Raw genomic sequence first — 26392 nt, forward strand, 5'->3', positions numbered from 1 at the left:
ATGCCAATAAAATAATTATTTCTGAAAGATAGGCATAATGGGAATAGATTTACTAACCTACAGACACTAAACAATGCTAAAAATTTTTCAGTGTCACAAAGATATGATGTTGGCTGAGGAGAAAATGTTGCTGTGTATTTGGATGTGGAGTTTAATATGAAATATTTTTCTCCTCCACTTTGAACATTTTATTTGCCTCTAAAAAAGAAATATATGGCTTACAAAGTCTAGTTATTTCCAACAAAACCTCTTCAATTTAACTTGGGAGTTAGGTCGTGCCCAACACCGGACAAGTGCCTCTGTCATTCCTGTAAATCATTTCGTTTAACACCATAGGAAAACGATGAATAATAAGGATAACTTGTATTTTGAACTCCCAAATTGTTGCTTGCAGGAGGAGTCAGCAGAGTGGCGTCAGTTCCAGGCAGACCTGCAGACTGCAGTGGTCATAGCCAACGACATCAAGTCCGAGGCCCAGGAGGAGATCGGGGACCTGAAGCGCCGATTGCACGAGGCACAGGAGAAAAACGAGAAGCTCACCAAGGAGCTGGAGGAGATAAAGTCACGCAAGTACGCAGTGGCAGCAGGGATAGGTGGTCTCCTTTGCAGGGGAGGTGCAGTTTGGGAAATCCAGTTTCATAGTTAGTGAGGCTCCAGAAGTTGGTAAATCCTCTCGCTGTGAGGATCAGTATTGCAGCAAGCTGCTTTATGCTGCTTTGTGGTCAAAACAGGTACACTTACAACAGCAATATTTGTTTCTTTATGCTGTGTGCTTAATCCACCCAGGGTTTTACAAAACCAGGTTGAAGTGGAGGACTTTTCCAGTTTAACAGCTAAAAGTGGTTTTTGCTTCCCTCAGTGTGAAAAACAAACAGTGCTGCCTTTTCTGTACCATCATTAATATTTCTTATTAGCAGCCAAGGCTTTTGGTGTGGTTAAAAACACAGCTGCATTTTTACCTGAGAAGAAACCTTCATCTAGTTCTGCATATAACTTATACTGTTTTCTTTCCACTGATAATTAGAGGTACTTTCTATATAAAAACAGAAATAATCCAAATTGTGGTGTACTGTGGCTTGAATTAAGTGCTCCAGATATTTAGAAACTGAGTTATCTGTCTTTCAGAAGTATTAAAGTCCTCAAAAAGCACTATTTGAATCCTGACTACATTGTCTCTAGGGGTCAGATATGTCTATAGCTTACAGTAACAATGCTTGTGATGTGTATATATAAAACAATTGTTTTCTGCATGGATGGCAATTTGGTAGGATTTCCATTACATTTAGCCCAGCATCTAGTAGGATAGGAGATAACACAGGCTGTGAAAGTTGGGGAAAAGTTGATGCTGCCTAAAGAGGTATACCAGAAATATATTCTTACCTCCTTAGTATTGAATTGTTTTCCATTTATTTGGGTGGAAAAAAATTCTCCTCTCTGAGATGATTATTTTCATGTGGAGTGATGAAATCCTGAAGTCTCAATTTTTTCAGTCTGTGTGTGTGTGAGAGATGGGAGCAGGAATTAAACCTTATATCAAATATTATTTTGATAGACTTCTTTAGCAGATGCTGAGCTCTGTTGCTGACAAATAGTAAGAACTTACAGTGATAATTTGGGTTGATAATCTATTTCTGAATTACAGTGCAAAGAAAGCTAGATTAATGTAATGACCCATTTGAACCACAGATTTTAATTCAGCTTCAATTTGTGTTACTTTCTTTAAGACTTTGCACGTTAAAATGTTTTTTAAATGCCCTAAATGAGCACACCTTGACTTCAGGCAGGAAGAAGAGCGCGGTCGAGTGTACAATTACATGAATGCAGTCGAGAGAGATCTGGCAGCTCTGAGACAAGGAATGGGCCTGAGCCGCAGATCCTCCACCTCCTCAGAGCCCACTCCCACTGTGAAAACGCTCATCAAGTCCTTTGACAGTGCCTCCTCCCAAGGTGAGTGTCCCCAGCAGCACGGGCTGCCCTCTGCCTGTGCTCGTGGTCATCCCTGAAGGCCCAGCTCACTCAAACTGCTTTATCCTGTCGTGACCCCCAAGGGATGGCTGAAACAAACCAACCCAAACTGGATTGCAGAACAGATTGTGCACTGCAGTTAAATGCAAGCATCCTTTTTTTGTCTTGTCTTTATTTTTCTCTTTGCTGTCGCATTGCCAGTGACTCATATGCTGGATGCTTTGATTCAGTGCTCCTGTATATTAGAAATACATAAACACATATGACACACATAATTATAGCTGGGAGCACAGCTGATTTCAGCCTGATTATTAAAATGTGAACTTAATGTACCAAATTAAGCATTTGAAAAGCCATGTAATAGCTAGAGCTGAGTTTATTTCTTTTAATAACTTATATCTTATACTCAGAGCTCTGATGACAGTTAAAAAGTAAGATCCAGCCAGTATCACCTATTGAAAGATATAGGAGATGTTTTCTAAAATGAAAGGAGTCTCACTCTTGGGACAATGGGCTTTACTGTGATTCTGATTGTGGGAAGAAGTGGTGTTCTTCTCTATAGGTGACCAGAATAAGGAGTCCAAGTAATTATTCTGAAATGAGAAATAATTGGGTTTCACCTTTAATTGTGTATGAGACCTTGTATGGATTAAAATACTTCCCTTGCCAGGTCTTTGGGTTTTGGCTTTCATGTCCAACAAAGTCACCAAAAGTCTCGTGTAAAAAGGCTTGGTCTGAGGCAGGCTGAGTTAGCAGAGACAGTACAGCAAAGCTGCTTTTCACTGCTTAGAACCAGGAAGTTTGATACAGAACCCTCTCTGTTATTTAACCATTCTGTAAATGCTTCTATTTCCATGCTTGCTCATTTTGTTCATAGGTATTTACAGTTTTTGACTTTCCTAGTGTTAATTTAGAAGGTTTTTTTGGTGTGTTACTGGAGGAAGGTGCTTTCTTGCCAGGTAGTTTAGTTAAATGATAAATCCCCTCTCCCTTCTTTGGAATCTTTTATTCCAAGCTAGTATCTGCCTTCTACCTCAGCATTCATGTCTAATCATGTTGTTAAATCATCAGATCCCTGATTCACCAATTTAGAATTTTTCTATTTTCATACATTTCTAAAAATGCTACTTGTTTAATCCCAGAATTGAAGGTATATAATAATCTAGCCCTCGTGGACTTTGATTAGAAAATCAAAGAAGAAGGTGAAGCAGGTGATGTAGTTTATCTTTCTTGTATTACTGGCAGAGCCAGGAGCCTGCTGCTATGTCTTTAATTGTCTGAAGATCAGAGAACTAGTAATGCCATGATTTCCATCTGCCAAGGTAATAGTATCCTGCACCTTAGCCTTGTCCACCCCCAGCAAACTCAGGCTTTTACCACGGATGATGGAAAGACAGCAAATGAAGGTAATTGCAGGGGAGTAAATGTGTAGGCATACTTTCAAATGACTTTTCAGTCAATTGCTACTTGAAATTCTGAGAGTGTGATCTGGCAAAACTAGTAATGTAAAGTACAAGGTGCGGGTTGGCTTTAGCAGTCTCCTGTTGCTCTGCAGAGCAGTGTCGTGCTCACCATGGCTTCCTTTCCATGTTCTCCTAGTTCCAAGCCCTGCTGCTGCCACCATTCCTCGCACTCCCCTGAGCCCAAGTCCCATGAAAACCCCCCCAGCTGCTGCTGTATCTCCTATGCAGGTGGGTGTTTTATGACTGCACTTAATCCTTCTCTGTGAAGAAGATTGTGTGAAACTACGAGTGGTAACATACAAATATTGGCTGACTTGCTGGGGAAATAATGATAAAATGTTGCCTTAAGTAAGTAATTACTAAACTGTTCAGTCTAACATGTCTTTCACTGAGAAGCACGTTGGAAATTTGGAAGTTCTTGTTAAATATTCGCAACCATTGCTATTCCTGTACTATTAAAAAGCATGAGAGGAAGACTTCATTTGCATTTCTTAGTTTTAGAGCTGCTGTTTGTCAGTTCTTAGTCCTGTGCCTGGCAGGGAAACAGCAGTAATCCCCATGGGCAGTGGACTAAGGTCTGTGCAGAATCTGTCAGCAATCATCAGTGTAAATGTATCTTTCAGTGCAGACCTGACAGGGGAGGATTGAAATAATTGCAAATTTCTGATCTTTGTTCGTTTTGCACTGACAGGACTTGGCCAGTGGGTGATGGTGCTGTGTGGTTTGTGCTGTCCCCTCTGAAGCTTTGTCCTTTTGCTCAGCTGCTGCAGCAGCCTGGCTGACTGAGATGGCATTGTCAGGACTCTGATGTTCAGCTTTTAGGTCTTTGCTGGTTTGATTAAATCACTTGCTATGTGAGATGAGATTTTGGAAGAAGCCAACAAGTTTAGGGGCAAAGCAGATGGGACAAAATTCATAAAGAAAAATCAAAGAATGTACTTTGTTTTACTCCGTTAATATCCACAATTCTCCTGTTGCCTTCAAGCTATTGCTATCCAAAAGATCCAAAATTTGATTTTCACTGTAGCTCAGCGTAGTGATTTGGTAATACATTCTCTCTGCCTGAGCTGAGGACTCTAGAGCCGTATTAGCTCTTAGTCCTCAAGGAATATTACCTGGAACAGACTGACTGTTCTGCTGTTCTCAGACTAGTGCAGTTTTCATTCATTTCAGAGTAAATTTCATGAAACAAATAGATAGCCTTAAAGCAAAGAGAAAGAATTAAATGGTTTTTTGGGAGAGCTTCTGCTACTCCTTGTGGTTCAGTCACTCTTGACAGCAGTTTGCTAAATTAGTTAAATGTGATGAGTTCGCTGACAGATGCTTTGTTCCTATTGATCTGTCTTTATATTTCTGTTTATTTCTGCACTCTTGTAGGAGGAGGCAGACTTAATCTCATGTTCCAAAGGGCTGAACCAGACCTTTGGCAGACAGAAGACATTTTGGTGAAGCCTAAGGCTTGGCTCACTTTATTTACCTGTAAATTAACCATGAACCAAAGTAATCTCTTCGAATACTGCAGAGCTGCTCAAGTTTACAGCTCTTGTTTGATGTTCTTGATCTGCCAGAATTACTTGAATTTTGAATACAACTTCTGGAATAGACCCAAGTCATTAACAGCTGGATACTCATTAGTGGGAAACATTGCCTGAAAAACAAAGGGGAGGGTGTGTAAATGAAAACAGCTTCTATTGTCTTTCTGCAGATAGGTGGTTTTCTTCAAAGTGCTTGTAATTATCCAGAAGGCAATTGGGTTCCATGACCACAGTTATGTGAATATTTTCTGCTCAAGAGAGAAGGGGGTTGAGTTTTCTTTATTTTCATATTGCTGCTTCATTTTCTACTGTTGCGTTCTATGGATTTTTTTAAAAACATTTTTTGTTTGTGCTCTCTTGCAATTGAAAAGCAAGATTTTAATAAGTAATCACAATGTGAGCTGAACTATTGGCTCCCACCTTGTAGAAGTCATCTATGGTTTAAGGTCTTTGAGGAAAGGTGGATCTCTGTATGGGTGTTGCAGTGTTTATTATAATTAATCTTGATTGCTTTTAAGCGCTGTCACAGTTGAAATATTTACATGGGCACCTACTGAGAAACTGGCACAGTGTTGATACTTCCATAAGATGGATTGGTTGCAAAAAACATTGTCCAAGTACAAATGCATCAACCGTGTGCTTTGTCTTTGGACTGCGTCATGAATTTCCTCAGTCTTGAAGAGTTTTGTTTGCTTTGTTTGTTGTTCTTTACAGCTGTGTGTGTATATATAATGAGATAGATTCTTGGATATGTTTTGCAACTCAAAACAAACAAACAAAACCCTTTCTGGCTTCAGGTCCAAGCCTGCAGTGGAACATAGCTGTGTTTTACTATGGCCCTTAGCAGTGCTGCAGAACAATTTAGGAAGAGAGGTATGAAGAGAATGCTCTTCAGAATGTGAAAACAGCCCCACTGGGTTAGCCCAAAGCTTATCTGGTCTGGAATGCCACTGGGAGTGACCAAAGCAGATGCCTAGGGTGGAGTATAAGGACAAGGGAGTATATCTGCTGCTTTCCCTGGGTACTTTCTATTTTGTAACTGGAGGACTCTCTGAAACAGATGTGGTTTCAGATTTACAGGTTACCATTGAATGTCCTGGTTTGCTTTGAGCATATAAACTTCCAGGGTCCAAGCAATTTAATGTCAAAGACTTCCTGTATCTTAACTAGTCCATATATGAAAATCTGTGTTTGTTCTGCAATTGCCATGTGTAGGTGCACTGGCATGGAGAGTGATCAGGAAGAGGTGCCTGGGCAGTGGTGATGGTCATGTTTCCTTCCATAGCTGACAGCAGACACAAGGATGATGAGTCAGAAGCCAAATCTTTGGAGTTGAAGTGATTAGTTCATCCTGCCATAGTTCTGTTTTGAATTTAAAGCATCTCCCAGACACCTGTGCACTGTTACATAGACAAAGGCAGGTGAAAATAGATAAATATCAGTTGGTCTCTGTTCCTCTGGTTTGCAGTGCAGTCACTGTTACTGCTGGTGGCTGTGAGATACAGAATGAGGAACCCAGCAGTGCAAGGGAGCCCTGTCTGCAGTGCCAACAGGAGCACAGGGACCACCAGGCTGTTTTACTGCAAAGAGACAAGAGCAGTATGCAGCAAGTTATCAGCTGAGTGATACAGCTGCTTCTGACAATATCCATAAAGGACATTTGTTTTTAAGGGATAAAGGTATATGATTATCCAGCTCTGTACATACCTGTGTTTCTTGGCTGAAGCTCTGTACTCCCATCTCTGTAATGACCAAATTTAAATCTTTTTATTTTAGCCCTGTTATCTGTTTTAGCAGTTTCCTGGGTGGGGAGATGCAATGAAATGGCTCATTTTGGTCCAGTTCTTGTCCTGTAGCTAAGCAGGGTTGGTGGTTTTTTCGGTGGTGATGTAAGTGTGAAATAGCAGCTCTTAGGGGAGGCTGTGGTGGGCATTTCTGTGCATGGCTCACAGTCACTTTCACCTGCACATTTAAAGATGTAATCTTTGTTGTGTGTGTGCAGGATGTTGGAGATATGAAGTGATTAATTCTCCACACTGTACATTGGTAGTTGTTCTCTCCATTTGGTTTCTAGCACAAAAGCATAACTCCATTTGACTCTAACCGATGAATAAGTAGCCCTGTAATCCTGCCTGTGCTATAGGATGCTGTAAAGTATATACTGTTGTTTTACTGTAATACTGTAAAATATTTAATATTAAATACTGTAAAAAGTATTTACTATTGTTTTAATCACAACTCTGGATTTGTCTGTCTTGCCTACATAATTTGGCATGAGAAACACCTGACCTTTAGTATTTTATGAAGTATTTATTTAGTATTTATTTAACCTTGAGCCAGATGGAGACCTTGAAAGAGTTTTCAGGATAAACACATTAGTGGACTGATTATGATTAAATACTGGAATCTAATAGAAAGGACAGGGTGAATAAGGGACGAACTATAATTTGCAATAGGCTCTTTGAAATGATTAATTTGAAATAATTGTGGGTGATCCTTCATGAGTCTTCAGCAACTGAATCTGTTTCAGTAACTATAAGGGTAATTACTGTTTTGTACAGTTTACTGTGTGAGACTAAAATGCTTATTTTAGTCCTATTCAGTGCTTACTGAATTGTGTGTACAAGTCTTAACACAGCTGTGATCATGTGCTTGCTAAAAGCCATATATTGCTAAATGTTTATATAAAACTTGAAAACAAAATGCTTAATTCATAGCTCTTTAGAGGAGAACAAAAATTAAAGTGACCTGAGAAGGCAAAAACAAAAATCATATTTGTGTTTTAATACATCTTCAACAAATAATAAAATGTGTCTCTCCATTTGTTCCCAGAGCATCTCAGTTAAATATGTGGGAACAAAAGCTCTTGACATTCTGAATAAACCTCATTTTTCCAGTAGTGTTTTTCTTAGCAAAGAGTACTTTGGGTCACTGTATCCATTCTCCCAACTTTCCAGGAAGAGGCACAAAGCTGTAAAGGCAAGGCTTATGTTAATAACACAAGTCATGCACTAAAACCTTGGCTGTATATAGGGGGTTCTGTTGATTTAAATAAACACGTCAAGTTTAACCAGAACAGGTTTGTTCAAACAAAATATAAATGAGGGTGAGAATTAATACAAAAACTGCGAGAGCGTTCACAGCCTTAGTTTTTAACATTGGTCTGAGGAACAGGTCTCAGTTTAAAGAAGTAAATGTTGCAGGATCAAGGCCTAGTCAGATTGGCAAAAGTAAAGGTTTTTAAAGTAAAGAAGAAAAAAATTTTAAAGGTTCCTTTATTTTTGTAGTTCTTTAAAATTAGTAATGATGTCATATCTGAATTTCTAAAGCTGATTCTGCAATTCCACATTTGTTTTCTTACCTTGCAGTTATGTCTGACACAAGTATTTTTCCATTTCAGAGGCATTCCATAAGTGGGCCCATCTCAGCTTCAAAACCCCTTGCCACACTGACAGACAAAAGACCAAGCTATGCAGAAATTCCTGTTCAAGGTACTGATTCAAGTTCATTTAAACTTTGGTTTTAGCACTGCTATTGGTAGTTTTTTAAAAGAAATATTTAGTATCCAAAGCATTATCATGTTACATAGTTTTTATCATCAAAGTATCTTAATACAATCATAGACTATCTCATGTTTAAGTTCTTTTTACTTGTGTTTCATCACATGTGGTAGTATAACATAAAGATGCTTTTTTGAATTTCCAACAGAACCACAATTGCATGCTGATAACTTGGTTTATGCACACTAAAACTGACAAGTTTTAGTGTGCATAAACCAAGATCACTTGTTAAATCAAGAGAAGATAACTTCAGGGACATATCTTGCAACTGTCTCAGATATTAAAAAACCCCACCCCTGGGTTACAGTAGTTGTGTGGTTGTGCGTTTTTTAACCCCCCAAATGAAACAGGGATGATGGTTGGCATTGTATTGTATGTGACTAATGAAATAAACTTATTAAGTATTGAACCTTCAGGAGCCAGATGAAAAATTGAATGGAATCGAGTGTTGATTTATCTATTTCCCAATATTCCCCTGTTCTGTGAACTTTGTTTTGTCTCTCAAAACACTGCTCACAATGTGCTCTTCCTGTGAGAATGAATGGCTATCATGTGTTGGGTGTAGCTCTCTGATTTATGCCTGCTTTAGGGGCTTTTTGTGTGTAGATGTTTCTCAAGATAATCCCCATATGACTCCAGGCTGAATATTTCCTCTCAAATTGGTATTCCTGAGGTCTGATGTTTTCTAAAGGGTTGGGTTTTTTTTTTTCTGTAGCACTTCATAATAGTCTGTATGTGCCAGATTTCCTTCTTGCTTTTGTTGAATCCATATTGAAGCTCTTTGTACAATGCAGCTGCAGTTTTAATTTTAGAAACTTTGATATTTTTGGGAATATTGAAATGCCTTTCCAAGAAGATAATACAGGATACTTTAATTGTTACAGGGTTCAGGGGTGGACATAAGCTTAAACACAAAACGAGTGCTATGTTTTACATGGCTTTTGTGCTTTTTTTCAAATCAGTGAATGCAGGAGCATTCCAGTAGTGAGGGTGCCAGACAGAATTCCTGTTTACAGCCATACAGAGATATTTTTAATGTATCTCTCCAGCAATGTATGTTTCTTATGCCACATTTTCAACTAATAAATGGGGTTTCACTTTTCTTAATCCTTCTTTCCGTGAAGTTTTATATTCAAATTACTGTCTTCTAAGTGTTTCTACATAGGAGTATGTAAACATTTTGTTTGCAGTTTTTACTTGAAGGAATATTTTGTAATAGGAAATAGTTTTGATGTGTTGCTATATAAAATTAATTTTGTTGTAGTTTTTTTTTTACTCATTGGCATTGGGCAGAACTAATCTTGCAATACAATATTTAAAGGCACCTTTTAGACTCTACTTCATGGAGGAAGAAAAAAAAATGTGTATTTTATTTAATAATAAAATTTAAAAAAAAAACAACCCTGAAGCCCAAAAAATGCCACTCCCAACAAACCAGAGGAGGAAAAAAAATCCCCTGAGAGACAAAGCAATCAGCTTTACCATTGAACATTGTGTAGGACATATTGAATATTTTTGGCCATGTGCTGAATGGGGGTTCCTCTCTCAGCCTTTGGATTTAAGGATTTTTTTATGACCAGGGCAGGTGGGTTAGCAAGAGGCTTTAGGGTGGAAGGATTAAGGTGCTCATGGTGTGTTCCTAGTACGCTTCATTGGCAATTTTAGATCAATTAGAATGGATTGCCCTCCCTAAAGCAGCCAAACTCAGGCCCTGGTGGGCAATATTCATGTCTTACCTTTGACTGGACTCTTCAGCAGTGCTGACCTGCCTCCTTTCCCTTGCCCAGAGCATTTGCTGAGGACATCCTCCAGCAGCCGGCCGGCGTCCCTGCCCAGAGTCCCCGCGATGGAGAGTGCCAAATCCATCTCAGGTAACACCGCGGGTTCTGGGGGATCAGGAGAATCAGGAACTCTCATTTCAGCCACCATCTTACAGCTCTACTTTGTGACTGGCGTAACACACAAATATCCTTCAGTATTGCTGACGGTAGTTTTTGGATATTCGATGTTAACTTTGCATTTAAAAACAACCAGACTTGCTAAATACAAGTTGATGCAGAGTGTTAGTTTACTATCAAGCTGTATATACAGATGTCTCAGTATCAGCAGGGGCTTCTAAAGCCAAATCTTTATGAATCATATCACAAATAGCGTGATATTGTGAAAATGATGCTTTGTATGATCTAGGCAGAATTGATTTTAGATCAGTATTTTAAAAAAAAAACCCTATATTTGAGTAAATGCTTACAAGTTTTAGATAGTTTTTGTTTGTCTTAAGAACCCAAACTTCTTGTCTGGTATTCATAAATTAATTGTACTTGCCCCGAGGTCATTAGAAAATAAGTCCCTGATTTATGTAGAGAGTTGAATCTTTAATTTGCACAAACATGAACAGTGGTGACTGTTTAAGTATAAAGGCAAACTTCATATTTTTAACTAAAAACTCTTCCATGTAGAGAACATGTAACAATTCCAAATTTGGTTTTACAGAGTACAATGCTTGTGTTTTCATTTGAAAGAAAAATCATTTCCTTTGATAAAATGAAGCAAGCTCTGTGGAATGTGGCTGACTGGTCTCAGGTCAATGTTTGATATTATTGTTGATGATATTTAATTAATGTCCAGAGCATCACATACATGCCAATTCTTCATTAAAATTAAATGGAAATAAAACAGCTGTCATCTCTAAACCGATTTGGTTTTCTTTTTCCTTAACTACTTGAAGCTTTGCAGTATAACTATATGGACTAGAGGAAAAGAAATGCTTTGATGTTCAAAGTCCTGCTCATTCATTAAACCCTTCAAATGGAAGTAGTGATATTCTATTAAGATACATCCATCAAACTTGCATTGCTTCAAAATACAGGCTTGATCATAAATGATTCTAGTGCTGTCTAAACCCTTCCCACTTCCAAAGTGGAAAGTACCAAGAAGAATGTTGACACCTACTATTAGATATGGGTTTCTATGCTTGACTTCTGAACTAATGCTTGTCTGAGAGCAGGTTTGAAAGTTTTTATGTCTGCAAATGATAAATGCATTGGCAATTCCCCCTTTAGTGTCTCGAAGAAGTAGTGAGGAAATGAAGCGGGACATCAGCGCCCCCGATGGAGCATCCCCAGCGTCTCTCATGGCAATGGGGACCACCTCACCACAGCTCTCCCTCTCATCTTCTCCTACAGCATCTGTCACCCCCACAACCAGAAGCAGAATAAGGTAAAAATCCTTTATTGGGGTTAATTCCACAGCTGTCTGTGTGCATACCTCTGGTATGTAATGCTGGTGCTGAGATTGCAGACCCCACACAGTAATGATCTTCAGTAATCTGTAAGGGCTTCACAAAGGTTTTTCTGCAGCTCAGCATTTGTTTTGAAAGTTAGACTAAAGCTTTTTAAAGCTTATGAGTTTATACCAGGACTTTATACCCCACTAGAAAAGCAAGCTAAGTCATGTCACTAAATAATAATACCAGTTCAAAATACCATGAAACCAAATTCAGGAAGTGAGCTTGCAGCACATGGAGCAGACCATGCAGACTGTCTTGGACCCAGGGAGACCATGATAAACCTTCACTTCTGTAATCCCAGCTGAAGACAAACAGCAGCATGCCCAGGTCTTAATCCCAGACACTGGCAAGTCTTTTTAATAACCATGAGTGAATGGGCCGGGGTTTTTTTGTCCCACAGATGGAGTCATAGTGCAAGTCTGAGCAACAAATGGCCAGACAACCTACTTTGATTAGTAGGGACAAAAGATAAGTCTGTGGTAAATTTAAAACTTTTCCCCTCTGTTGTGTTATCAGTCAGAGGACTTCAAAGTATTTAATCCTCATGTTATCCAAGTGAAGTATGTCCTCAGCTCTGCTTCATAGATTGGGAAATTGGCAGACAAAGGTTAAATAACTCTGTCAAGACCATTTCTCATAGAGCTTCCTGACACAGCTTTTGCTCAGCAGAAGTATTTAAACCCTTTAATGCTCAGAGACACTTGCAATATGTATAAAATTCTAAGGTATTCACAGCTGTGGGTGCCGTTGAAAGTGATTTTCCTGAAATCAGCTGAGACAGGCTTCAATGCTGCCCTGCTTTTATTGTGCAGAAATTAAACTGAGTCTAACTGTGGGTACTTTATTACCAGCAAGTAATGTGCATATTAGCACCTAAATTTAAACTGAGTACATCCAGAAATAAGTTTTAAAAAAAACCCTGAAACACCTGTGTATGAACTTTGAACTGGTAAGACTGAGTTATACTGGTGTCAGTCTGCAGACTGGAGCAAATAGTGTGGCACTGCAGGGTGAAACTGTACAGTTATAATGATGGAATCATTACTGTGCTGCCCAGCCATGGCCTGCAATGTTCAGTACTACAAAAGATTGAATGGGCTGTGCAGCAGTGGGTGTGGGGTGCTGAGTGGGGCCTTTGGGGCCACTCTGAGTGTGGCTGCTGGAGTTCATGATCAGATTTCTCTGCTTTCCCCTACCTTTTTCTGAAAGTTATTGGAAGATAAGCAGTTATTGGTGTAGTTCACTAAAACAAATACTTGCAGTTTAGTGTTCCCTGCTCTAGTTGAAACTTAGCTCTTTGATTTGGAATGCAGTTGACCTAATATGTGCACATGTAAGATTTGTGTGTCAAGCCATTTCTCATTGTCTCCATACAACTTAATGCTAATTTATTTTCTTCAGCAGTGTTTTCATAACTGTGAGAACCTGATATAAACCATGTGCTCTTGCTGGAATTTGAGAACAGGCTGTACAGCTCCCTCATGGCTAAACAGTATGTTTAGCGTAAAGAGAGAGGGATATTTTTATTTGAGTTCTATTGTTGCCCCAGATCTCTGTTCTTCAGTTCTCATAGTGTTGCATAACCCTCATTATAGATTGAATATGCAATCCCATTGTTACTTGTTTCAATCACCAAAGGAAAAAATACAGCAGTGTAAGGTGTTGATATTTGTACTGATTTAAAAACTGAAGTACAGAATTTCTTGAAGCATCATTCTGGCTGTGTGGTGTCTATGAAGTTTAGGTACAGTGACCTATTCAGATAATTTATTTCGTATTTTAAATACACAATTATTGATTTCCTTGTCATGTTAAATCAAGATGAGCAGTTAGATTGGAAGGCTCAGCATCAAAGATAGCAGTTACTATTTTATGTTTACTGTCCTGCTGGGCATACATTTTCATGGATATTTCAACTGATATCTCTAAATAACTTCAAGATCCTGCCCATCCATATGTTGGCCAAGCAAATTGCAATACATGTACTGAAGATCAGTGCCTTAAACATTTCCTTGTCTGTTGGGCTGTGTTTTCTTGCATGCATTGACCAAGAGGTGCTGATGCATGGAACAGTCTCTGGTGTTCTGTTTATAGCACACCCAGAGGAAGAAATCCACATTCCATGGATGCTTTCTTTCCCCTTCCCCTAGCAGGAGCTGGAGAATTGCTACCTGTAAATCTGCAGCAGAGAATCCACTGATGATATTATGTATTTCCACATTCCACCCCTCTTTCCAGTCACCACATGGGCTGTAAAGAACAAAGAGTTGAAGATTTGAGAGTGAATGGATACAATCCCCATGTCTTTTGGGAAATATTCAGAAGGAGCAACTTAGGGTATCACCTCTGTGAATGTTGTGAAAACTTTGCTTACATCTGATAGACTCTTTAAAGATGGCAGATGAGGAAGTCTCTGTAGTTCACTGATAGCTATCTTATTTTAATTTTCCAAATGGAGATTATTAAAAATGAGAACAGCTGCATGTGTGGTAAGTAATATCCATAATGGTGTAGTGTTTTTTCTTTCTGTCAAAGACTGTTTATTATAATATCTGTAGAAATACTGAATCATGAAACCAGGCCACTAAAGAAATATTAGCCTCTATAATCTATTTTTTTTAATCTAAGAATTAATTTCTGAAGCCTGGTAAAGAGATGCTTCTATTGTAAGGCTCATGAAAAAGTGGCCAACTTAGTTAGGTTGTTCTTTTCTTCCCCAATCTTTTCTTACGGAAAAAATTACTTAAGATAGCTTGACAAACTGGAATTGAAATGAATTGACTGCTTTTATTGTGCTAATACATCAAATGGCAGATCAGCCTACAGAGATCTCCCCCTTCTTTTTTGAGAACTCCAGGTCTCAGGCAAATGTTCCATTAATAACACCGTGCTGCTCATATGCAAACTTGTTGTTTCAAGGTGACATTTGTAATCAGCCATGAGATGCAAAATAGATAGCATCAGTTTATTTTCTTTCTAAATACGAAATAAAGTCACTTGAGTTAGCTTAATGGTTCAGGCTGGAGCTTACTATGTTGTGAGTTTAATTTTTCAAACTCTTAGAAAGAAATATTGAGGTGGAAAGATCTGTTAAAAAAGCTTGGAGGAAAAAGAAGGATGACTTGCTAATGGAAGAATTACTCCAAACTAACTCAAAAGTCTTTTTCAGGTATTCCTGTGTGTTCTGTTTTTCAGTCAGAAGTGCTGTATCCTGCTACTTTCAGCGTGCCAAGAATTTGTCCTTCTGTTTAAGCCTTTATAAATACCTGTTTCTGTTGCATTATATATCTTCTGGCTTTGTTCCCAGGGAAGAGAGGAAAGATCCCCTGTCTGCCCTGGCAAGAGAGTATGGAGGCTCCAAGAGGAACGCCCTGCTGAAGTGGTGCCAGAAGAAAACTGAGGGCTACCAGGTACTGCAGAGCCAGCGCCGTGCTCGGTGGCCAGGCAGGGGAGCTGCCCGTGGCACGAGCCAGGCTGTGCACACCTGACTGCATGGCCTGAGTGCCCTGGCATGTCCTGTACCCTCCCCTGGAACGTGGGCTCCCCGTGCTGCTCCAGCAGCAGCTCCTCTGGCACTTTGCTCCAGCTTTTTCTTCAGGGGGCAGCTGCCCTCAAGTGAGGCCCTTGAAATCAGCCTTTCACAGGTTGCACTTCTGAAACTGGAGCTGAAACATTATCAGCTTAATGTTTAAATTAAATTCCCAAATGCAGTTAGAGTACCATTTCTCAGATTTCAGAGATTTATTTTTTTAATAGGTAATTATCATAGGAGTTTTCTTTGGATCCTTGAATGCACTCCCATTTAGCCTCTTAGGGACAGTTTGTTTTGTGAAGGTGGCATTGTCTTGCATTTTGAACTTGGCTTTCCACTGTGGTTGCAGACTTTTTTTTTTCTTTCACTTGGTCCAAATGTTATCAGAAGCCAAAAGAACTAACAAGATAACTGTCCAGGGTTCTCCTGATTACATTATTTTTTTTCAAAAGAATAGTGGCTTCAGCAAACTAAACCAGGATGTTAATAGTCTGACCGTGATGTATTTGTTTGGTTAACTTGTATTGAAAGTGTTTGGAGTTCCCAACACAATCCTCAGTTTAAGAACTTTACTCTTTCCATGACTTGAGCCTCACAATGCAGGAGGAAGCTGAGAGCCACATAACAGGATGGTCGCCCATCCATAGGAAAAATCCTCCTTCAGCACAATGGTCAGGCTGGGATTTGAGCCCTCCCCCTCTTCCTGTGGCACGTCTGGTACTCCACTGTGCTATTTCTGAGGATAAGCAGCTTTGTGGAAAGAGCCTTTCTCCTTCCCCACGTTTTTAAAAAGGCAGGATGTTATATTTCTTTATAAATCCTCGAACTAAGTGCAAAAATATTTTCCCATATTGTCTTGAGATGAAAGATGAATTTGACAGCTTTGTTAATCTGGTTAGGAGAAGTGATAGAAATTATTCCAAACTTTTCACTCTAGTTGTGTGCACATTCAAGAATATGCTTCTGATTCTACAGATTACTGCTTATAATTCCTTGCATTTTATGAACACTGGTAAAAGGACAGGTTTTGAGACTTGCTTCAGAACCTGCAGCATGGTACTGAGAAAGCACAGAGCATCTGCAGAGCCACTGCAATGCCTTCACTGAAACTGTAAGATAGTATCAGGAGGTTATATTAAGTAGATCTGGGAGAAGAATGGCTTTTGCTTTTAGGCACACTCATTTTTCATTTCTTTGTTGTACAGAATTTGATTATTTTCAGCATGCCCTGGAATTCAGTTCTGGTTGAACACCATGGTGGTGTTCTAAGGTTTTAAACATACCCAGCACTGTGTTCATTGTGAACACTGCTTATCCAGATTTCTGGCATCTCAATGTTATCAATAACAGATAAGGATCTTTTTCTCTTTTTTTATTTTCAATGAATCTCTGCTTCATTTTAATTTTATTTTTAAACTATGTGTGTTCCAAACTGACAAACAGTAAACAAGCATCAGGGTAGTGAACATCTCCCCTCCTCATTCTGTACTGCTGAAGGTACCCAGCTCTTCTTCCTTCCCTGCCATCCAAGCAGGGACAGGATACCCTCTCTACCTCCAGCTCTTCCTGGTCTCTCTGCCACAGCTCCCTTTTCTCCCCAGCATTTCCTATCATTAGAACTTCTACTTTTCCTCTGTACTGTTGTTTTGTTTGCTTTAGCACCTGGGTGAGAGCCAGCACAAGCTTTCTGAGCTGCAGGTACATGCTGGCTGCCCAGCCCTCCTCTGTCTCTGAGCTGCTGCAGGAGCCTCACAGAACAGAGTCCTGAATATCCCAACCTTTTCCTCTAGGAAGAGCAGCAGGTCACCTTCCATTCAATCTCCAATTTCTATCCAATATTACCAATTTGGCCAACATTAGCTGTAAATATGGTAGGCTAAGGAAAGATACTTGCAAATTGAGTCTGTAACAAGTTCTAAAATGACCTGGAAGATTGTAACCATCATTTGGAAACAAGCAAAAGAAAAGAAAGGATTAGAAGCCTTTTGTTTCAGAATGATTCTTTTCTTAATTTGGTCCTATTCCTATTAAACTACCAATACTAGGTAAACTACCAATACTTAGTATTTTTCAAGATGTCTTTTCTTCTTCATCCATTGCCAACAGTAATCACGTTTTTGTCTTGTTTTCTCCCTCTCACCTGGAGGTGATGTCTCACAGCTGTAGGTCTTAATGCATAAACGCATGAAAGGTATTTATAGAAAATCAGTTGAGCTGTTGGTGTTTCACAGGGAAGATGGAACCATGCAGTTGAGTTAAAGCTCCATTTTTAATAGAGATATGTTTGCTCCTGGCATTGTTTTGCCTTTCATCTCTGCCAATATATTTTGCACTGGATGGTGGAAAGTAGCTAATAAATACTAACAAATAGTAATCACACAAGTAACCAGCTACAAATCTTAATTTCTAAAAATTTTTTGAAGGTGTACAGAGCTGTAGGTGAGCTGCCAGTGGTTCAGCCTGTTAAACACCAGGTGTGGTGGAGTTGGTTTATCCTTATCAACAACAGCAGGATAAAATACTAAAAAAGAAAACTAAACAAAACAAAAAATCACACCCAAGTCTGTCCTGTTTCAAAGAGAGAAGGTTTTCCTCACCCACAAGATGTTTGTGGAGAATACAGCACTACAGAATTGTGTGGTACAACTGGTATAGGTTTTTTGTCTGCTCAAGTGAAATGGAAGAGCAATAACTCCTGCTTTTCTGCCCCTTCTAGAAAATTGCCTTCAAGCTTTTGATTAGAAGTCTTAAGTAGTTATTTGTGCTTTAGAAGCTCGAAACTTTGTGAATGCTAAATAATTCAAATATGATAGTGTGGTGAAGCTCTTAATTTCAGTCCATTACAGTGGAATAAACCCTGTTAAAAACCCTATAAATTACTTCATTGTACACTTCTCTTGATTTATTCAAGCAAATTTGGAGGGGAATAAATGAATAGTTACCTTTAAATGTAGTTGTTAATATTTAACTGTGTTCCAAATGTTTTTTCAAGACCTCAGTAAAAAATTCAGGTTGATACAGCCAATGAAAGTAAGAGAAATTATTGGTGTAAAGACCTGAATAACTTCATCCCTTACTATATTGTAGCTTATAACACGCTGCCTGAATGTTGTTTGCAGGCAGGATTTCTCCTTGGAGAAGTGAGAATGTCTCAGATTTGAGAATGGTGATCTGCAGAAGGTCAGTGCAGGACCAGCAGGGGCAGGTTCTGCATTAACTTCCACCCAGAGCCTGCTCAGTCCTGACACAATTGCACACACAAAGTTACTGAGCTGCTTTGTGTTCTGGGCTGAACAGAGCTCTGAGCCTGAGAGAGGAGGGCTGCTCTCAAGATAAGCACTTAGATAAAAGAGGAGCAAATCACCTTTAGTTTTCAGATCAGCAGGCACAAAATACTTGAAATTTCATCGTGTTTTAGCTTTGCTCGGGATCTGACACTGCTGCAGAGTACAGAGCCAAGTGCTGCATTTTTCAGAGGAGAGAATCCTCCTGGCTCCTCTAAAATATGTGCAGTGTCATAAAACTGTCATAAATTCCAGATATCTTCAAAGCATAAAGTAATCCCATCCAGCTGTTATGGAGCATTTACCCTGGCTGGAACACAGCTACTTTCATTTTGAGTACACAGCTAATAAAAGTCCCCAAAAGGATGTGAGCATGCATGTTTCATGTTAAAAGAGGACCAACAAACAGGATACACACATCCTTACCCATTCTTATCTCCACCAGTATTGCAACTTATTTTCCATTTTTGTCAGCATTCTGAGAGATAATTCACTTCCACAAGTCTGACACCAAAAAAGCAATTGTCACAAAATAGCAACAAGAGCAGACTAATTTTTTTTTTTTAACTTTCTTTAAGCTTTACACACTTCCTAGGTACAGATACACTTAGTGTAGCCCTGTAGTACCTGCTTTGTATTTCATGCAATGCTGCTTTCTGGAAAGACTTTTGATGCAAAGACCTAAGTTTTACCTCCTGTGCAGATCAAAGCTGCATGTCTTACAAAAAATTGAATCCCGTGCTCAGTGCACCTTGAAATCAAACAATGCTTTCATTTGTGCTTGAGCAGTAAGTGTAGAATAACAAAACTAGAAGTAAAAATGGTTCCGGTTGCTTTTTTTTTTAAACTTATCAACACTAAGCTAGGTCCTATTCCATTCAAAGTACTATATTGATTTTAAAAATGCACAAGAAAAGGACATGACTGTGCTTATGTAAGCCTGTGTTCAAATACTGACTGCAGGGTGTGCGTTCTGTGCTGTCTGGTTGATTCATCAGAGCAGTCAGGATGCCAAAACACTTCTCTCCTTGGTTTAAGCTGATGCTTTAGCCAAAAACTGTTGAGTTATGGAAGGACATGCTTCCTTTTTGTGTTTGGATTGGATTCTGATACAAGAGAAATGTCAACTTGTTAGACTTAATTATGGCAAAATTTAGAATAAATGATGAAGCTGTCTGTACCTCTTAAGTACATTAATGTCTGAAGCTATTACTGGATTTTGTGAGAATGACTGTTGCTTTTATGGTTCTTCTTTGTGCCCAAACTGAAAAATAACATGTGTTTGGTATGGAAAGAAACATTACCAGTCAGTGTTTAAGGGTTTTGGTGGTCTATATTTGCCATTTACTGCCTTTCCAGAAGCTGGGATTGAAGAGGCAGCAGCAGGCACTGCTGCTAAGTCTATTCTAGAAATACTTTTATGTCTTTCGTGTGCTCACCTACATCCATGGCTTTATTCCATGATTTGAGAGTCAGTGAATCCTGATTCAATGGAGCGTGGATAGCAGTTCTTTTGTAGTCTTCTATAATGGATACATTTTTCTTTTGTGGATATATCTTTAAAAGCTTTTAAAAGCATTTTACTAGCCATTTTCTGTCATGGGAAGAAGTCTGCCAAGGTCTGTACACTTAAACTTCAAATCTTGTTTTAAGGCTTCAATATATTATAGCTCAGAATCATATTAATGGTTTTGCTTTCTCAACCCACTTATTTAATTAACTAATACTACAGAGACATAGACACATGTTTTTATTTTCTTCATGTCCTGACTCTTTTGAGAGCCAAACCAAGTTTGGATATGGGAATCTCTCCCCCTTGTGCAGAACAAGGGATGGAGAAATATCTGCAGGATGCTCCTCTGCTGGAGCTCTTATGTCCATAGTTCAGGGAGATTGAAGCTGGGGATATGTCTAAAAAAGTGGTTAAAATTACTTTGTTCTTAATTTGTAACTGCAAGTTAGAAGCCATGTAGTTGGAATTCTTGATGTTTGTGGGGTTTTTTAGCTGTGGAAGTTTTCTGGGGGAATAAAAAAAAGTAAGGAGTTACTGGGTTATAATAGTTAACATCTGTTTCTTGGGTTTTTTAAAAGTATTTTCGCTGACTTTAGAAGACCCTCTATTAATTTAGAATTATTGCAAAAAGTAATAACAAAACATTTTAATATTAGCAGTATGCTGGTTAAAACCTCTTCTAAATGGTGAATTTTAGAAAAGCCATAGGTTTGCAGAGATCTTAGACTGATGTTATGCAGAGGCCAGTCTGTTAAGCAGTGTAGAAAGTTTCATGGGAAATACTGGTTTTAGTCTTTGTTTTCTACATGAATTCAAGGGAATCCTCATTTTGTGGTGGCTGCTCCTGCTCTGCAGTTTCCAGTTCAGCAGGGGCTGGAGTCATGCTTGAAATGCCTCTTGATTTTTGATATTTCAGGTTGTTCTACTCCCTTCTATTTTTCACTGTGCATTTTTATGTTCTGGCTCCAGAAAGTCTTACAAATTTTTAACCAGGAGTTGTTTACTCTTGGTTGGAAAGTGTCTTCCACAGATCTTTTTATGACAATGGTCAGTTGCTTAACTTTTGTTAGAATTGCCTTTTTCAAAACCACCTACCCCAAATACTACAGGAGGCTTCACTCCCATCCTACCCATTAGTCATTAATAGACAAGGGATGATAAATCCCCTTCTAGTTCATTTATCTGCAGAAAAGCTCATTCCTCATGTGACAGTTTATCTGAAAGTATGTCCTTCAGTTGCTTTAATACTTTGTGGTCTGAATGTCTTGAAGAATAATTCTAGATTAGATTCCAGCAGAATTCTCTTAATAGAGCCAATTACTTAATAAAAGCAGTAACAAAGAAGAAATTATGTCAGAGATTTTAGGCTGATGTTCTGTTTACCATCAATTCTTTGAGAAATAAGAGCTTAATGCAAGATTGATTTCATTATACTGACCAAGCTTTTTCAAAAAAACCACAAGTAGTTAAAAGCATTTAGGAAATAAGATTTGCTGTATTTAAATGTGCCAGTTATGTGCTCAAAGCCCTACATGAAAAATTAAATTTTCAGTTTAAATGACAAGCTGTCCCATTTCTAGATTTGTTTTTACTGTCTGACCAATATTATACTTCTTTTAGTCTGAGAGGTAATAATAATTCATAATGCTTGGAGCAATTGGAAACAGAAACCAGTCCCTTTTAATAGTTTCCTTCCGTTGTATTTAATTCAGCTTCTCTGGATACATTAAAATTCTTGGATGATGGGTTTGTTTTCTGCTTGTTGTCTTAATAATAAAAGCTGGACCCTACAAGATGATTTAGAAAAAATGGGGTATTCTGAATTTGGCTTTGAGAACCAACCAAACTTGTTGGGGCACTTTAAGCAGTCCTTTTCTCCCCGCAAATTTTATATTAAAAATTCAGCATTCTACAGATACTTACTAATAGTTAAAGTGAGGTATTTAGTTTGTACAATTGTAATGTTTATGGGAAGATGACTTTTTCTTATTGTAATTTCTCTGTGGCCCTGCCAATGTCCATCTTCCCCCTTCCCACATCACTTGGTCATCTCAGGGAAGGAGGGAGAACATTTCAGCCAAGAAGGGAAAACCAGGTTTGAGTTTTTCTCCCTCAGTGGATTGTATAGCAAAGCCAACATGGTCATTCACACCTGATTTTTATATTTTTATAGCCAGCTTGCCACACAGGCTTGTAATGAGGAAAAGCCCCTCTCCCTACCCTTATCCATCTTACAGACACAGATAAGAGCCTGAGGCCTTATTGGGTACAGGGCAGGAGGAAAGAACTTTCCAAAAAATGACTTCTGTGAATGGACACATGTAGAAATTTATTTACTGGCTTCAACAATCTGACATTTTTACTTCTTTTTTCCTTAAAACCTCATACTATGTTGTTGCATATGTTTCCTTAATTTAAGTAACACTGAGAAAGTTTTAACCAGGCATTAATTTAAATCCAATTTCCTGTCTCTCTTGAGGAGAAAAGAGCTTTTTTTTTTTTTTTAAACTCCCTTCATTTTTCCCCTTTTGCTTTTGCCTTTTCCCAGCCCGTGGCTGGAGGAAGCCTGTGCAGAGCAGTTCCCACAGCGCGGGGTCTGCGGCGTTTCCGCGTGCGGCGTTTCCGCGTGCGGCGTGAGCCCCAGCACGTACACTGAGCCCAGAGCCCGCCTGCCCTCGCAGCACAAGTGCTAAAGGCAGCAGGAAACCAAGGCTGCCCTCACATTCTTGTAGAAACTGCCCAGAGTTTTGTTTTTTCCCTCTGTCGGAGGAGATTGTGCTTGTTGTTCGTTTGGGCTGCCTGGCACAGCACACTGGCTCTGGGTGGAGTTTTCTGCCTTGGGAATGACCAGCTGGAGTGTCCTGTCCAGGGCTGCTGCTGCTGAATTGGTGTCAGGTGAAAGCTTGGCTCAGGTAGTGGTGATCCTGCACTTCTGTGACTGGAGGTTTTAGTTCCTGCTGTAAAAACTTCAGAAACTAAATAAGCTTCTGCTTGAGCCCAGTTAAGTGAGCTAGATATTAAAGCATATTTATATTTCTCCATGAAAGTGTAAAAGATATATGATATATTGTTGTTGCTGGTTGTTTCCTAATTAAAGTTTAAACTGACTGCTATCCACTTAGCCTCTCTAACATTGTTTGACTGCCAACAGCCAAATATACAGTCATTTAAAAGGTCACTGAGGCATCTTGTTCATAACTCTTTTGGACTAGGCTGACTCTACAATAATTTAGACAGTCTCAGGAGATGCATTTACCAGTGCCACTGAGTTTCCTACGGGAACTAAAAGATCAAGAGTGCAAGACAGCAATTTTCAATTTCAGTTTCAATCCCAACGATTCTCTGCTACTGTCAGCACTAAATCTGCTGGAACATCTTTATTTCCAAATGGAAGTTAACTTTTGTTTGTGATCTTGTTCACATCAGTTTCTATAGAGAAATTGTTTGTTTAGAAGAAAAAATACTTTTCCTCATCTTTTAGAAATTTTGTCTGGCTATGAATGTAGCAGAAGCAGAAAATAGAATGAACATGAACAGAGATAGGAGCACATTGTCTGATAAGGGATTTGGGGTACAAGTCTTTGACTCCTTTGCTTTTCTGTCTTGGGGTGTGCAGTGGCACCAAATCCATTACCTTCTCCAGCACAGCATTTTCCAGCTTTTAACACACACTCAAGCACACATTTTGCACCTTTTTTTGAGGGAGGACGTAAAATTATCTGAAATTATTATATAAAATAACTGTCTTTCTATCACTGTATTATTTTGTTTTCCTTAGTAGTGCAGTTCTTACCACAGCACTTTGGTTTTGGGTTGTCCCCTTTCCTCTGCCAATTTCTTCTGAGGTATTAAAAAGAAGTATTGATGAATTAGTAGCATATAATAATAGTTAGCTTATGATTTTAATATTACTTTTGGGTTTTTTCTCTTCAAGAATATTGACATCACAAACTTCAGCAGCAGCTGGAACGATGGCCTGGCTTTCTGTGCAGTTCTCCACACTTACCTCCCAGCCCACATTCCCTATCAAGAACTGAACAGCCAGGACAAGGTAAGACATTAAAAATCCCATTCCCAGGACTGCAGTGCTTTAGTTAATATCAGTTAATAAAGACCAATGAACTAATTTGAGTTCTAAAAATCCCAGTGTTACGAGGGTTTCCAAATGATCTCTGTGTATTCTGGTCTGCCACAGTTCCTACCTGCTGTTAGCCCAGGATGTACAATTAATGATAATTGGTCCTAAAAACAAAAGATTATTTTATTAGTGCATGAAGAGTTTTTTTTAATTTATGCTTTTAGAGAATAAATAATCTTTTCATTAGTATTTTATAACTCAGTTGTTCTTCACTGACAATGATATTCAGCATTATCTTCTGAACAGGCAATTAATAAATTTTTTTATAAATTTTTGGATGATATTAAAACACATTCATTCCTATGACTCTTTTCAATTACTGTAGTCACATTACAGACTCCATTTGAATCAAAAGTAGTAACATTATTATGAACATTCTTAAGACCATTTTGTTATGTTAGAAATAATATTTCCTTGTTTTCTAACATGTTTTCATATCTCATGCAGAGAAGAAATTTCACTTTGGCTTTTCAGGCAGCTGAAAGTGTTGGCATCAAATCTACTCTGGTAAGATTTAAATGCATATTGAATAAATTATGACCCATTTATAAAAATCAAAATTACTCTATTTTTGTAGTCTCAAAAGACTTGGATGTTTATACTTAAAAATAGCAGCAGATGAGCTCAGCTAGAGATTACTGCACTAAATAATGACTGAAATACAGACTGGTTAAGCTCTAAAAGGAAGGTTCACCAACTCCCCCAATATGAAAATAAATATCAATAACAGCAATTAATTTTTTTGAGAATAATTTGAGAATACAATTTTCAAGAATCCATTAAATCTATCCTGTCTCTGCCCTACTTTTAAATTATTCAGGATTTTTTGAACTCTGGAGCTACAGATCAAGCAATGTCATTTGTTCCTTTTTCTCAGTTTAGTGTGAGAGCTTAGATTTAAGTTTAGACCTTTAATTTGTCATCATTGCAAGTAGTTGTAAGTTTTTTCAGTGATTGTTTAAAAGTTGTCTTACACAAATTTTAGAGTAAAAGAATTAGTTTTCAATAGTAGAGTGTTTACTAGAACAGGAGTATTTCTGAAGGTGTGGAATTGGGAGTATCCCAAACCTTGTGAGTGATCACAAAAACTCAGCTGAAATTGCCATTATCAGAAATGAGATTTAAGTGATCCTTTTGCAACCTAAATTCTAACAAAGCTGCCATAGTTAGCAACTAACAGTACAACAGAGTTTTTAAAAATAACACTTTCCTTGATCCTTATCAGTGCTTTTAGCCCCCCAGCATTGTGTTTGCTGACAATGGCAGTGCAACTCCTGCGCTTTCGTCCTTCGGCTTTGGCACTGATTTGAGATGTGGAAGTTTCTTAGCAAGTGCTGATGTAAGAATGAGATTGTGGAAAATAACTGCAGGAATTCTTGTATAACTCAGCCTTAGTCCAAATGGTTGCTGTGTGCCCTTCCCTTTTGTGAGGTACTTCATTACAGATACTCTAAACAGGCAAATTGAATGGAATTCAGTCAAGGTGCAAATTGCATTCATCTTAAGAAGTTTAATATCTATTTACATACCTACAGGCACACTGTGTGTGATTTGTAGGTCTGTGGATTTTTGTCTCATCCATATTACATGAGCAAGGGGTTAAGAAGGGTGTGAAATGTGCTGTATGTAAACAGGAGTGGAATGCAAGTAGAAGTTCCTCATTTTCTGAGGAAGGTGTTCAGCTAAAAGAGCTCACAGCTTCTTTGTTGAGTTCTGGAGATTCCAAAGCTTTCAAGCAGAGCCTTACAGTGAACAGAAATTACTCAGAACTACATCACTCTGTTTTGCTTTGTACATGTGCTGAAGAGAGTAGCTGGGAGTCGATTATTTATTGATGCTTAACCTGATGGGAATTTTGAACTTTTAATTAATATCTGGGCCTTGATTCCGTGGCTCACAGTTCCTGGGTAGGTTGTGTTGATTTGCAAGGCTGGTGCAGGGTTATGTGAACACTAAAGTCTGACTACTGTACCAGCTGTGCTCAGTGGGGGACAGCTTGAGCATGCACAGCATCAGGCATTTCCATCTTAAGTCAACAAAAGAACCATCCACAGATATGCTATTCATTACATTTTGTGAGTAATACCAAGATATATGGAACAAAACAGAGCTTTCT

At 38.6% G+C, this 26392-nt stretch overlaps 1 protein-coding gene across 2 annotated transcripts in view; it reads left to right on the top strand.

Annotated features, from left to right (window-relative positions):
• The window catches only part of SPECC1L (sperm antigen with calponin homology and coiled-coil domains 1 like), a 64863-nt gene that overhangs the window by 31239 nt on the left and 7232 nt on the right, over positions 1-26392 (top strand). For both annotated transcript variants that reach the window (XM_063416441.1, XM_063416440.1), the window contains exons 7-15: positions 395-570; positions 1781-1947; positions 3565-3656; positions 8364-8454; positions 10311-10394; positions 11583-11739; positions 15117-15219; positions 24073-24189; positions 24724-24783. In XM_063416441.1, the coding sequence (XP_063272511.1) occupies positions 395-570; positions 1781-1947; positions 3565-3656; positions 8364-8454; positions 10311-10394; positions 11583-11739; positions 15117-15219; positions 24073-24189; positions 24724-24783 (1047 nt within the window). The remainder of the gene's footprint in view (positions 1-394; positions 571-1780; positions 1948-3564; positions 3657-8363; positions 8455-10310; positions 10395-11582; positions 11740-15116; positions 15220-24072; positions 24190-24723; positions 24784-26392) is intronic.

This window comes from Prinia subflava, chromosome 19 (assembly GCF_021018805.1).
Source record: "Prinia subflava isolate CZ2003 ecotype Zambia chromosome 19, Cam_Psub_1.2, whole genome shotgun sequence".
NCBI lineage: Eukaryota > Metazoa > Chordata > Aves > Passeriformes > Cisticolidae > Prinia > Prinia subflava.